General features: G+C 69.3%; 1 protein-coding gene across 1 annotated transcript; it reads left to right on the top strand.

The window, feature by feature from the left end:
* The first annotated feature begins 671 nt into the window (after positions 1 to 671).
* KCNH4 (potassium voltage-gated channel subfamily H member 4) lies at positions 672 to 12,436 on the top strand. The gene is made up of 16 exons (XM_075036954.1): positions 672 to 824; positions 3,768 to 4,001; positions 4,133 to 4,264; positions 4,456 to 4,583; positions 5,589 to 5,832; positions 6,071 to 6,228; positions 7,726 to 7,933; positions 8,189 to 8,383; positions 8,672 to 8,871; positions 9,313 to 9,562; positions 9,666 to 9,880; positions 10,942 to 10,989; positions 11,094 to 11,461; positions 11,607 to 11,713; positions 11,810 to 11,886; positions 11,963 to 12,436. Exons 1-16 carry the CDS (start codon positions 749 to 751, stop codon positions 12,434 to 12,436), a joined length of 3,114 nt encoding a protein of 1,037 aa, XP_074893055.1. The 5' UTR covers positions 672 to 748.
* The last annotated feature ends 797 nt before the right edge of the window (positions 12,437 to 13,233 follow it).

Genomic DNA, 13,233 nt, shown 5'->3' with positions numbered 1-13,233 from the left:
GTGGGCCCAGCTGGGTGGATGCAGGACCAGAACTGGGGCGAACCGAGCCTCGACCAGGCTTCCCAGGAGCGGAGGGTGTTTGTGAAGCCCCCCTGAAGGGCTCGGAGCATCCCTCACCGCAGCACCCGGGAGCCTCTGGTGACCCTCTCACAGCCCAGGGCCCCGACCTGCCACCCTCCCACCGCCCTGTCCCTGCTCAGGGTCCTGGGGGGGGGCGGCTCCGGCTGGGTCCTGTCACCCCTGGCTGCCCCTCGGGGGGGTCCTGCAGGACAGAGCCTTTGCCCCGCAGCCCCCGGGCTGGCCCTCCCCAGGGCTGAGCCCTGAGCGGCGGCGCTGGGGCTGGTGTCCCACAGCAGCCGCCCCCGGGGGCCGCCGCGTCCTGCCCCCTCCCCAGCCCCCGCGGCCCCCGGGAGGGGCCGGTGCCTCCCGGTGCCCAGCAGGCGCCGGTGCGGCGGGTCCCGGTGCCGAGCGGGTCCCGGCGCCGCCAGCGCGGTGTCCCCGGGGGCCGCGGGGGCCGGCGTCCCCCGGGGCAGAGCGACCTGCCCCCGGGCGGCTGCCGGTGCCCGCCGGTGCCGAGGCCCCTCCCGGTGCCGGCGGCGCGCAGGGCCCGGGGCGGGGCGGGGGCGGGGCGGGAGCCCCGGGCGGGCCGGGCCGGGCCGAGCCGAGCCGGGATCAGCCCGCGGCGCCGGGGCCGCACCTGCGGAGGGGCCCGGGGCCGCAGCCCCGCGGCGGGCGGCCCGGCGGGACCATGCCGGTGATGAAGGGGCTGCTGGCGCCGCAGAACACCTTCCTGGACACCATCGCCACCCGCTTCGATGGCACACGTAGGGCCGGGGCGGAGGGGACCGGGGAGCGGGGAGGGTCCGCGCTGGGCACGGCGGGGCCCGGGCAGGGGGAGGCGCTGCCCCCGCCGCGGCGAGCGGCGGGGAGGGCCGGGGCTCGGCCCGGCCCCGCAGCCCCCGCGGCTCGGCGGGACGCGCACCGTCCGTCCGCGCCGTCCCGGGAAACCCCCGTGGCCGCGGCCGGGCTCGGCGCCGCCGCCCGCCCGCCGCGTTCCCGGGCAGCCCCCGCCGTGCGGCCGGGGGGGCTCCCCCCGCTGCCCGGTCCCCGCGGCCGGTGCCGCGCGGCCGCGCTCAGCACCAGGGACAGAGCCCGGGCGCGGCGGGAGGGGCCGCGCGGGACCCGGGGCCGGGCGTGGGGCGGGGGCGCCGGTGGGGGGGGGCCCGGCCGGTCTCACCCCGCCCGGGCTGCCCCGGGAGCCCGCCCGGCGTTGCCCCGTCCCGTGCGCGAGCGGTGGCCGGGCCCGGGGGGCACGTGTGGGTTGTGCGTGACCCCGCGCTGCGCGGGGGTCGGGGTGCTGCCCCGAGGAGCCCCCCCCGGGACGGACGCCGCGGGGCCCTCGGGAAACGCCGGTGCTGCACGGCCAGCCCTGCCCGAGCCCCCCCGTTAGCAAAGCGCCCGCCGGCTTGGGGTTACGTGCCTGGGCAGGGTGGATACCGGTGGCGGGGTGTTTTGGCAGGGGCGGGAGCGGGGCCTGTGCTGTCCCAGCACCGTCCGTTTTGGGGCCAGTTCCCAGGGCTGGAGGTGCTGGTGGCACGTCGCCGGGAGCTGGGCTCCCCTCCGTGTCCGTGTGCTGGGGCCAGGGTGGAGCCGAACCCCGGCACGTTGGGAAGGGGATCATGCCGGGGTGCCACGTGCCAGTTCCCAGCACCGCTGGGACCGTGCAGTCACCCAGGGGTGGGCTGTGTTCAGGGCTGACCCCAGGCCTCCCCAAAATCACCTGGAGCAGGGGCCTCCCAGGCCAGCTGCCTGCGGGGCTGGCTGTATCTCGCCTTGCTGGGAGGGACTGGCACGAAGACGGCACTGGGAGCCTGCAGCCACCTCCCACGGCACCATCAGGGCACCAAGAGCATGCCCGGGGTATGTCTTGGCTGCGATGTTGGGCTGGCTCCTGGCATCCTGGCCACAGATGACACAGGGTGTCGTTTGCCTATAGGACCTCTCATTTGGGATGGTACCTTTGGGACTAATGCGTAACGAGGCAGCCAGCCCCCTGAGCCTTCCCCAGTTCAGACCGAGCTGTGCACCTCGTGCTGGTGATCCTACGACTGTCCCTCCGCAGGGGCAGAGGCTCCCCAGGGCTGGATCTGGCTCTCTGAGGAGAAGGGTCCCCAGGGGACTTGCCTGCAACACCCCGACACAAAACCCTGGGAATTTGCCCCGGGGAGACAGGATTTGCCCCACAGCACCCTGGCAGCAACCTGCCTTCAGCTTCACAGCTTCACCAACCCGCCTTCCAGGCACTTTTAAACAGTGTCCGGCTTTTCAGGTTTGATGTGTCTCTTATCAGCTTTATCTGCCATGGAGAGGGGCTTTAGCCGCAGTGATAGCCGTGCGAGTTAACCCTGCCTCTCCCAGGCAGCTGCTGCCCGCTGGGCCCAAGGGTGCCCATCCAGGCAAGCTGGCCACCGTGGCAGGGGGCTACTGAGCTCCCCAGGGCCGTGTCCCCCTGCTCAGCAAAGCTGCTCCCAAATGCAAGCCCTTTTTTTTCTTTTCTAATAACATATCCTGGACAACGCTGTAATCCTGGCTCCCCAGAGCCAAAATCTGGCCTTAGTCACAGCTTCAAGCTATTTTTGCTTCTCCAAGCTAATCCTGGGCTGAGCTGTGCTGTGGTGGCCCCGCTGCACCCCCATCACACCAGGGCTGCCTGTGGCTGCCATCCCTTCCTTCCTGCAACCTCCTCTGCCCTTGCCCTGCCCGCGCTGCCCTGGCATGGCTCTGCTCTTGGTGCACGGGTGCTGTAATCTGCTGTGGGCTCCCCTCCTTTGCTGTGGGAGGGGGCAGACCACATCTGCCTGCTCCTGGTGCCTGGGCTGTGGGTGTGCGGGGGTGCTGGGCTGGGGACCCGCAGGCTGGAGAGCGTGTCAGGGCTGGGGACACCCTGCTCTGCCCTCGCTGGGTGCAAACACAGCCCACGCCAGCCGCACACCCCGCTTCCTTGGCACCCTTTTAGCACGAGGCCATCTGTCCCGCTGGCGCAGAGCCTGCGGCAAGGAGCTGCTGCGGCCCCGGGGGCAGGAGCCCCTGCCCGGCCGGTGGCTGGGGTGTTGCGGGGTGAGAGTGTCCCCTCTGCATCTGGGCAGGGCATGGGGCTGGCAAGGGCTTTCCTCTGCCTGGTGCCATCTCCCTGCCAGGGCAGGTGTGGTGCTGGGGAAGCTCTGCAATGTTGTGACAGACCAAGGACACTGCATTTCCCCTTCACCTCTGGCTTGTCCCAGCTCAGCACGGGCTCTCGACTCACCCCAGGCTCACGGCTTTTCTCCCACCCTCTCGGCGGGTGCCACCACGATGCTGCGCCTGGGGCTGGAGGTCCCAGCACCGCAGCTCGACGCCTCTGGGCTGCCAGTGCCTGGCTGGGTTTGCTGCTGCTCCCGCTAAGCTGCCTGAGCCCCGGCGGGAGGTGGGAGCGGCAGATGGCGAGGGGGAGGCATGAATTGCCTCGCTTGGGATCGCGTCTCTGGTGGTGGGAGCTGGGAGCTGGATCTGGGCTCCTTGCCCTTCCAGTGCATGAGCCCGGGGTCCTGCTTGGGACGGGGCCTTGGGGGCAGCAGGGCAGGGGATGAGCGAGTTCTGGGGGCAGCTGGCAGCTGGACAGACCTGGCTCCGCTTCCCAGAGAAAGCCATGGGGATTCAGGAGGGCTGGCCTGCCCTTCGTGCCCCCAGGGTGGCCCTGAGCCCTCAGGGGTGGCTGCATCTCCTTTCAGACAGCAACTTCATCCTGGCCAACGCGCAGGTCCGCCGCGGCTTCCCCATCGTCTACTGCTCTGACGGCTTCTGCGACCTCACCGGCTTCGCCCGCACCGAGGTCATGCAGAAGAATTGCAGCTGCCGCTTCCTCTATGGGGCCGAGACCAGCGAGCCCGTCCTGCAGCGCATCGAGAAGGTGCTGGACGGCAGGCAGGAGTACCAGACCGAGGTCTGCTTCTACAAGAAGGGTGGTGAGTGGTGCATGGGGCTGGGTCCCTGCCCGCGGCTCCAGCTGGGATTTGGCCCCGTGCCGGCCCTGGGGTGAAGCCGCTGAGCAGCTGGGGGGACTGTCCCGCCTTCACCACCCCTCTTTTTCATGCAGGAGCTGCCTTCTGGTGTCTGCTGGACATTATGCCCATCAAGAACGAGAAGGGGGAGGTGGTGCTCTTCCTTTTCTCCTTCAAGGACATCACAGAGAGCCGGGGCAGGAGCCATCCGAGTGACAAGAAGGAGGGTGAGCCATGGCTGTGGGATGGGGATGGGATTTGGGGAGCGGTGTGCACAGTGGGCACATGGCAAAGGGGCTCCCCATTCCATGCTGGGTCCTGCCCACCTTTGTGCACCCGCGCAAGGAGGGGTCCCCAAAGCAGCCCCTGCTCTGTGGTACAGTGCTCCCACTAACCCAGCATGTCTCGTCCGCTGCAGAGAAACAGAGGAGCAAGAAGCCTGGGAGCTCACACCTGCGAGCAGCGCGGAGGCAGGGCCGGACGGTGCTGCACCGGCTTAGCAACCAGTTTGCCCGGAGGGACCGTGGCGAGATGAAAATCAACCGCGTAAGGACCCGGGGGAGCCTTCAGCTTCGCCTGGTGCCTCCCGGGCTGGGGCTGCAGGCAAGCTGGCAGTGCTGCAGCTTTCCTGGGATCAGCCCCACAGCAAAGCCCGGTCTCACCAGGATGCTGTTCCCATGCACGCACCTCACTGGCCTCCCCAGGCACTGAAATGCCCTCCATCCCCAGCAGCCGCACCATGGTCCAGGCTGCAAATGTGGTTCGTTGGCAGCAGGAGAGAGAAGAGCGGGTGCCCAGAGCTTGCCGTAGGGAGAACAGATCTTCTGGCAGCTCTCACAGGGCTGTGTCTCTCCTCACACGTTAGCTGTCAGGAAAACCCAGCCGCTCGCTCGCAGCACAGCCGTGCCGGCCCTGGGGAGCGCCGTTACCAGGCTGCGGCAGCCACGGGTGTGAGAGCAGCGGGGCTTCCAGCAGCAGCAGGGACCGGTGTTGTCTCTGTGCCAGCCCATTCGCATGGCTGCGGTGCAGGGTCCCTGGGCATGGGCTCAGCAACGGGCACCGCCTGCAAATGTGGAGCCAGGGCAGGGGTCAGCCACCGGCTGAGAGCGACCAGGGGCCCAGAGCTGGCAAGCAGGCAAAGGGTTTCGGTGTGCCAGTCTTGAATTTTGGGGGCTTGGGTGGGATGGACCCAGCTCTTGCTGCTCTCCAGCAGCACCGTGTCCCTGCAGAGCACGAGGGTTGCTCTGCCCCAGCACGCGAATTGGCACCTGAGATGGTTCTGGGCAGCAGCTGGCAGTGCCAGTGGATTACTGCTAATAGCATTAGCATAGCGTTAATTTATGTGCCATAATCGGGCATTCTGTGCCCATCTCTGAGGGTGACCTCAGCGCAACCCACGTGCCCCATTGGAAAAGTGTGTCCTTCACCCTGGCGTTGGGGCTGTCAGCCAGGCTGGCAGGACTCAGGGGGTGGGAGCTGCGATGGCCTCCACCCCTTGCGCGGGATGGCCCCTGCGCCATCTGTGTGCCACCCTGCCGCTTGCTCCCCCAGAACGTGTTTGAGAACAAGCCGTCCATTCCTGAGTACAAAGTGGCCTCGGTGCAGAAGTCCCGCTTCATCCTGCTCCACTACAGCATCTTCAAGGCCCTCTGGGACTGGCTGATCCTGCTGGCCACCTTCTATGTGGCTGTCACTGTCCCCTACAACGTCTGCTTCACGGGCACGGAGGACAGCCTCTCGGCTGCCCGCAGCACCATCGTCAGTGACATCGCCGTGGAGATGCTCTTCATCCTGGGTAGGTCGGTGCCTGGGGCCGAGCGCCCGTTTGGGATGGGGGACATGGCTGGGTGGGGCAGGGATGCGGCCAGAAAAGCAGACCTGAGGGGTGATGGAGAGGGGAGCTGGCATCGCTTTGCCCCTGCTGCTGGTGCTGAGCACCCCGGGAGTGGGACCCAGCTTGGCTGCGGACCCCGGCCCAGCATCCCTGGCTGTGGCGGGGGCGGTGAGGGCTGGTCCTGCTCTCCCCGGGGCAGACATCATCCTGAATTTCCGGACGACGTACGTGAGCCAGTCGGGCCAGGTGGTGTACGACCCCCGCTCCATCTGCATCCATTACGTGGCCACCTGGTTCTTCGTGGATCTGATCGCCGCTCTGCCCTTCGATCTGCTCTACGTCTTCAACGTGACCGTGGTGAGTGCCGCTCGCACCGTGGGCGGGGGCAGCGGGGGGGAGGTGGCCCCTTTCACAGGGATCCGCTCCTCGCGCGCCTGTCTGGGAGCGGCACGGGCAGAGAGGGGAAGCAGCGATGGCAGCTATAGCGGGAAGCCTCCCACGCATCTTAATTTAACCAGAGGCTGCCACAAATGACAGTAACTGCCAAGGCACCGCTCCAGGAGCTGCAGGCGGGCACCCGCCCTGCACCCAGCACGCCTGTGCTCTGTACGGAGCAGCTCCACATCTGCGTGCAAATACCTTGTGCACGCACACGCACCCTGTCGCAGCGAGGGGCACTTGCACGTTGCCCGCTCTTGCAGAGGGGTGACCACGCATGCAGGCACAAGAGGGCACACGCCGGTGACGAAGGCAGGTCCCAGCCTGAGCCTCCCCGGGGCTCCCGAGGGCCCCGCAGCGCAGCGGGTGCGATGGGCTGCGCAAGTGCACTGCTGGCACCAGCCCCTTCCCATCCTCAGCTAATTGGGGCAGGGAGGGGAGGAGGGAGGCGAGCGCAGAGACTGTAATTACGCTTATTGGAGGCAGAGCAGTGTGTGGGGAGGACAAGGGCACCTGGGGCTGGAACTGCCCCCCTGAGCCAAATCTGGCTCCGCTCACGCCCCGGTGACGCTGCCCGGCAGGAAAACAACCACGTCCGAGGCAGGGGCACGTTTCTGGGGCCGCGGCCGCAAGGGCCATTGCTGCCGCTGCCTCTGCCAGGGCCAGGCAAGCTGGGGGCGTAGAGCTGTGGCTGGCAGGATGGGCAGCCCTGGCAGGGACCCTCTGGGCAGCGGGGAGGTGAGCAGAGCCGAGCCACCCAGGGAGCAACTCTGTACCGGCCCACCTCAGTGGGGTCTGACCCCAGCATCTGCTCTGGCACAGCCCCTGCCCGCTGCCCCTGCCCGTCCGACAGCCCTGGGCTCCTGCGAGGTGCCCCGTGCAGCGCTGGCAGGAGGCAGAAGGATGAGACGGGAGCTTTGTGCGAGGTGGGAGGCCCTGGGGCACTCAGCATTGCTGCATGTCCAAGCCCACCTGCCTAAGCCAGGGCATCTCTGGCTCTCTTTGTCCCAGATCTCTGCAGGCAAGGTGCAGCATCTTGCTGAGACTTCCCCTCGCAGATAGATTAGATCAGCTTTCTGCCAGCACAGCATCACTAATCGCAGCCTCTGCTAGCAAAGCCACTGCTTCCTGCTCCCCCTCCCGCCAGTCACCTCCCTCCCCCTCTCCAGCACCCCAAATCTCCCAAGGTGATCTGGTGCCCTGACGAGCTGTGGCCTGGGCTGCCTGCTGGGCACGGTGGTGGAAGGCTGCTTGGGGACGAGCTCTTCCCAGCTGGCCCCATAGCCCACGATCCTCCTGGCAGCTGTGGGGAGGGGTAAAGGGTCCCTGCCCTGGGGGAAGGTGGTGGTGGTGGGGGGTCCCTTCCTGCCCCTGCCTGCAGCTCCGCCGGGTTCACTCGCCTGCCCCGCTCCCCAGACCTCACTGGTTCACCTGCTGAAGACAGTGCGGCTGCTGCGGCTGCTGCGGCTGCTGCAGAAGCTGGACCGCTACTCGCAGTACAGCGCCATGGTGCTCACCCTGCTCATGTCCATGTTCGCGCTGCTGGCCCACTGGATGGCATGCATCTGGTACGTCATCGGCCGCAAGGAGATGGAGAGCAACGACCCCCAGACCTGGGACATCGGTGAGCGGGGCTGCCTGCGTGCGGGGGCTGCGCGGGGCAGGGGGCACGCTCGGGACGCCTGGCTCCCCCCGCCGCGCCGCTGCGTGCTGCTGGCAGGAGGGAGCGGGCAGAGGGGCGTCCCGTGGGGCGGGCGGTGGCGGGGGCTACAGCCCTTCTGGCCGGCTCCTGCCTGCGAAGCGAGGCCGGGGCAGGGACGGGAGCTGCGCTGGGCACCGGGCCCCTCGGCAAGTGCTAACCCCTGGCTGTGCTTGGCAGGCTGGCTGCACGAGCTGGGCAAGAGGCTGGAGGCTCCCTACATCAACAACTCAGTGGGGGGCCCCTCCATCCGCAGCGCCTACATCGCCTCCCTCTACTTCACCCTCAGCAGCCTGACCAGCGTGGGCTTCGGCAACGTCTGCGCCAACACCGACGCCGAGAAGATCTTCTCCATCTGCACCATGCTCATCGGGGGTGAGGCGGGGAGTGGGGCAGGGCTCGGGGGGGCTTCATCTCCGGCTGCCGGAGCAGCGGGTGCATCAGGTAGCCGGGCAGGGCAGGGCACCGGGGGGAGGCGATGAACACGTTTGCGCTGTGGGACAGCCCTGGGGCTGGGGTCAGGGGAGAAGCCCCCCGTGCTGCACCCCTCGCCCCCACGTTGTTGGCGGGGGCAGAGCCCAGACCCTGCCTGGGCCCCCGTACGCCGCAGCCCCCACCCGGCCGGCCTCTCGGCGGGCCTGACGCTGCCCTCCCGGCCCCCAGCACTGATGCACGCCGTCGTCTTCGGCAACGTCACGGCCATCATCCAGCGCATGTACTCCCGCCGCTCACTCTACCACACTCGCATGAAGGACCTCAAGGACTTCATCCGCGTCCACCGCCTGCCCCAGCAGCTCAAGCAGAGGCTGCTGGAGTACTTCCAGACCACCTGGTCGGTGAACAACGGCATCGATGCTAACGAGGTAGGAGGTGTCGGCCGGGCTGGGCCAGCCCACCTCCGACCCCCCGTCCTGCACCCAGCGTGGGGGCGATGGGGTTGGCAGGGCCAGCTATGAGAGCGCAAGCGTGTGTGTACATATGTGTGCGCAAGCGTGCGCCTGTGCAGATGTGCACATGTCCATGCTCTGTTGCTGGAGGGAGCAGAGCTGCGTGCCAGGTCTGGGGCACCTTCCTGCCAGCACAGGGAACGGTTCAGGCACGTGGAGCAGAGGCAGCCCGTCGCCACAGCCAGAGCTGTCCTGCATTTGCCAGCTGGGACCGCTGGGCTCTGCCGAGGCATCCAGGGCAGCTGAGTGGCGAGATGCTCCTCTCCGGAGGGGGATCCGTCCCCTGGGGCTGTCAGGCTGCGGGGAAGGCTGCTCCCCGCCACCCGCACCCCAGCACCCCGGTCGCGCTCTCCCCAGCTGCTGCATGACTTCCCCGATGAGCTGCGGGCGGACGTGGCCATGCACCTCAACAAGGACATCTTGCAGCTGCCCGTCTTCGAGACGGCCAGCCGGGGCTGCCTCCGCTCCCTCTCGCTCCACATCAAGACCTCGTTCTGCGCCCCGGGGGAGTACCTGCTGCGCCAGGGCGATGCGCTGCAGGCCAACTACTTCGTCTGCTCCGGCTCCCTCGAGGTGCTGAAGGACAACGTGGTCCTGGCCATCCTGGGTGAGGGCAGGCGGTGTGGGCTCTCCCCCAGCCCCTTCTGCTGCCCGGCCGGGTGAGGGGCCCGGGGCTCGTGCTGCTAGCCCACGCCGGTCCCCTCCTGCAGGCAAAGGGGATTTGATCGGAGCCGACCTGTGCAGCACGGACCAGGTGATCAAGACCAACGCGGACGTGAAGGCGCTGACCTACTGCGACCTGCAGTACATCGGGCTGCGGGGGCTCTGCGAGGTGCTGCAGCTCTACCCCGAGTACGCCAGCAAGTTCACGGTGGACATCCACCAGGACCTGACCTTCAACCTGCGGGAGGGCAGCGAGATGGAGGTGGGTGCGTGTCCTCCCTCGCAGGCCCCTTCCCGTCCTTGCGGCCCTGGGGACCGGAGCAGGGCTGGGGCTCCGCATGGCCGCAGAAGGGGAGTTTGTGCGCTCCCTGCTCGCGGTCCCCAGGCTCCGAGGCCGGGGCGGGGGCTGCGGCTGTGCCACCCCGACCGTGCAGGTACGTCCCGTCCCAGCTCCTCGCGGCTCTGCGCGACCCAGGGGACTGGAAGCAAGAGCACTGGCAATGCAGGAGGCTGAGGCGGGTGGAAGGCTTGGAAATGGGGGGTGGAGGGGACTGGGGGGGCAATGCAGGACAGGCAGCTGGGGCACGGCCCCCCCCCCGGTGCGCAGGAGGCAGCGCCGGGGGCTGCCGGGTTTAGTCATGCTGCCGACTCCGGCAGCTGGGGGGATGTTCTGCTGCAGAAATAGCTCTGCAGCGCTTTTCCTCCCCCGTCTCTGCTGCTGGCTCTGTGCTGGCACTGAGCGGCCGGGGGCTCCTCCAGAGCATCTCCCCCCAGCACTCACCGCCCCCAGGCCCTGTAGAGCTGGGGTAGGAGGTCGCTCTCTAGATCCCCGATTGCCCTACCACAACCCGACGTGGCCATCACCCAGGAGAGGTATAAATAAACCAAGGGTGGAGAATGCAAACAGAGCTTGCTGGGTCCTGCAGAATCCCTGTGCACCCTCCCCTGGCCAGCGGCATGCTCCCGGGGCAGCTGATGCTCTGATGGCTGAGCCGGGGCTGGGATTTGGGGTGCAGCCTTGGCTCTGGCTCGGGAAACGCAGGCCAAGGTTGGGCAGCTCATCAGTGTCATGACAGCAGCAGAGGAAGGAGAGCGGGCGAGGGGCTGCAGAGGCCAGTGCTGGGGCTGACGGGGATGGGGCTGATGCACGGGGTTGGGGGAGGTTTGGTTATCCAGGGGGGACGAGAGTCCGGGAGGGCTGCGTGCCGAGGCGGGGAGTGGGTGGGCGCATGCCCAGCACCGTGTCTGCCTGTGGCCGGTCCCTGTGGAGCCGTGCAGGGGTCCCGCGTGCCACTGAGCCGGCGTCGTCTGCTCTCCCCCCAGGGGCTCTGCCGCTACTCCCGGTCCCCACGGCTGTCACAGGCACCGCAGGTTTGTGCCACGCCAGGGGCGAGCTGGGGGCTAGGGGTGGCCGTGTCCGGCCTTGGCACCCGTGCGGGGACCAGCCCTGACCTTCTCCCCGTGCCCGCCCGCAGCCTCGTCCGGAAAGCGGTGCCGCCCCGGAGAAGCCCCTTCCCTCCATCGTGGAGGATGAGGAGGAGCCCGACGAGGTCTTCCAAAACTCGCCCGCCACCATCACCCGCCGCAAGCTGCTGCTGCCCCAGCTGAGCAGCCCGGCGCGCCATGGCTCCCTGAGCAGCCTCCTGGGCGATGAGCTGTGCCAGATCTCAGCCCTGAGGCGCAACTGCCGCTCCCCTGCCCGCTGCAGCCGGGGCCGCAGCCCCTCTCCGCAGTGCCGGAGGGACCCCCGGCTCCCGGAGCAGGAGGGCGGTGTGGGCAGGAGGCCAGCCAAGCTCCTCATCCCCTCTCTGCACGCCTATGGCCCCCCGGACCTCAGCCCCAGGTAAGGCTGGGACGTGCCGGTGGCTCATCCCGCTGCTGCGGGTTTGTGCCGGCCGGGCTGTGGGGGGCCCCAGGAGGCCACTGGGAATGGTGGCGGAGGGGCGAGGGGGTGATGTTGGCCAGCTCTCACCCCCTCCCTGCCCTAGAGTTGTGGACGGGATTGAAGACAACGGCGGGACCTCAGAGCCACAAACCTTCTGCTTCAACGTGGACCCCCCGCTGCAGAGCGCGGCCAGGGACTCCCCCACGTCAGGTACCTCCAGCAGCTGCTGGGCACGGCCAGGGGCGCTGGCCGCGGGCCCGGGGGGCTCGGGGAGCCCTCCGCCACCGGCTGTGTCTTCCCCGGCAGGGACCGACGCGGGCGGGCCGGCCCTGGCGATGGAAGCAGAGGAGATAAAGCAGAACATCAGGAGGCTCAACCAGGAGGTGCGGCGGGGGCCGGGGCTGGGGGGGCTTGAGCGGGGGCATCCACCGGTGCTCACCGCTCTCCCTCCCCTTCCAGATCAACCACCTCAACCAGGAGGTTTCCCACCTCAGCCGGGAGCTGCAGCGCATGATGGAGTTGCTCCAGGGCCGCCTGGGCTGCCCGCAGCCCCCCGCTTGCCCCCACCGCCTGCCCGCGGCCACCTCGCCGCCCCCTCGGCCTTCGCCGCCCTCCGCCCCCGTGCCCCCCTCGCCCCCGCCCGCGCCCCCCAGCTCCCGCAGCTCCCCCTCCGCCAGCCCCCCGGCCAAACGCTGCCCCGTCCGCAGCCGCTCGGCCCACGCCGCCGCCAGCCCCGCCGTCCACCCCTGGGTGGGCGCCGAGGGACCCTGCCCGCCGCGGGGGGACACCCCCAGCCCTGACCCCCGCCGGGGCTCGGACTCGCAGCCCCTCTCGCTGCCGCCCCGCTCTGCCCGCTCCTTCCCCGGCTGCTCGGCCGGCGGTCAGCACCGTATCCACCGGCACCCCCGCTCCAGCTCCACCAGCTCCCACTGACCCCGCGGACCCCGGGGGGGCGGTGGGAGACCCTCGCCCTGGGGAACCCTCTCCCTGGGGGACCCTCGCCCCGGGGGACCCTCGCCCGCCGCCCTCCTCGCTGCCCAGGACACGCCAGCTCCGGCCTCGCCCCGGTCACCGGGTCCGACTCCGCCAGACCGAGCCCCCCCCCCTCCTCGCCCCGGCGTGGGGGTCAGCCCGCACCCCCCGCCCCGCTCCCGCGGGGGCACCCCAGGGTGCAGCGCTCGCCCCGGCCCGACACCGGCAGGGATTTTGATACGATTTTATACTCTTTGCCCACGGGGTCTTTTTTTACAACCAGGCCGGGCCCGATTGCCCCTCCCGGCCCCCCCCCCCCCCGGTCCGGGGCCGTGGGACGGGGCTGGGCAGCGCTGAACCCCCCCCCCCCGCCCCGGGGCCGGGAGGGGCTGGCGGCGGATTTCGTGCGGGGTCTCGGCGGGGGTCTCCCGGGGAGGGGGGGGTGTCACGGTTGCTCCTGCCCGGTTCCGCGGCTGTCGGCTCTCCGGCGGCTGTAGTTTAGGTCGTTAGCCCCCCCCCCGTACCCCTCGCCCCATCGGGAAATAAAGGCTCTATTTTTCCAGCCCCGGCTCCGGGTGAGTCTCTGCCCGCGGCTCCCCCGCTCCTGCGCGGGACCTGCCCGCGGTGTCGCCGCTCGCACCCCGCGCCGGGACCCCCTTTCCCGGTCCCCGCCGGGGACTGCCCGGTCGTGTGTCCCCCCTCCGGACTACAACTCCCATCGTCCCCCGCGACAGACGCGCCCTGCGTCACGCCGCCCG

Source organism: Buteo buteo, chromosome 9 (genome assembly GCF_964188355.1).
Source record: "Buteo buteo chromosome 9, bButBut1.hap1.1, whole genome shotgun sequence".
NCBI classification, from domain to species: domain Eukaryota; kingdom Metazoa; phylum Chordata; class Aves; order Accipitriformes; family Accipitridae; genus Buteo; species Buteo buteo.
The sequence above is the reverse complement of the archived record's forward strand: the minus strand, read 5'-3'. Positions and strand labels throughout refer to the sequence as shown.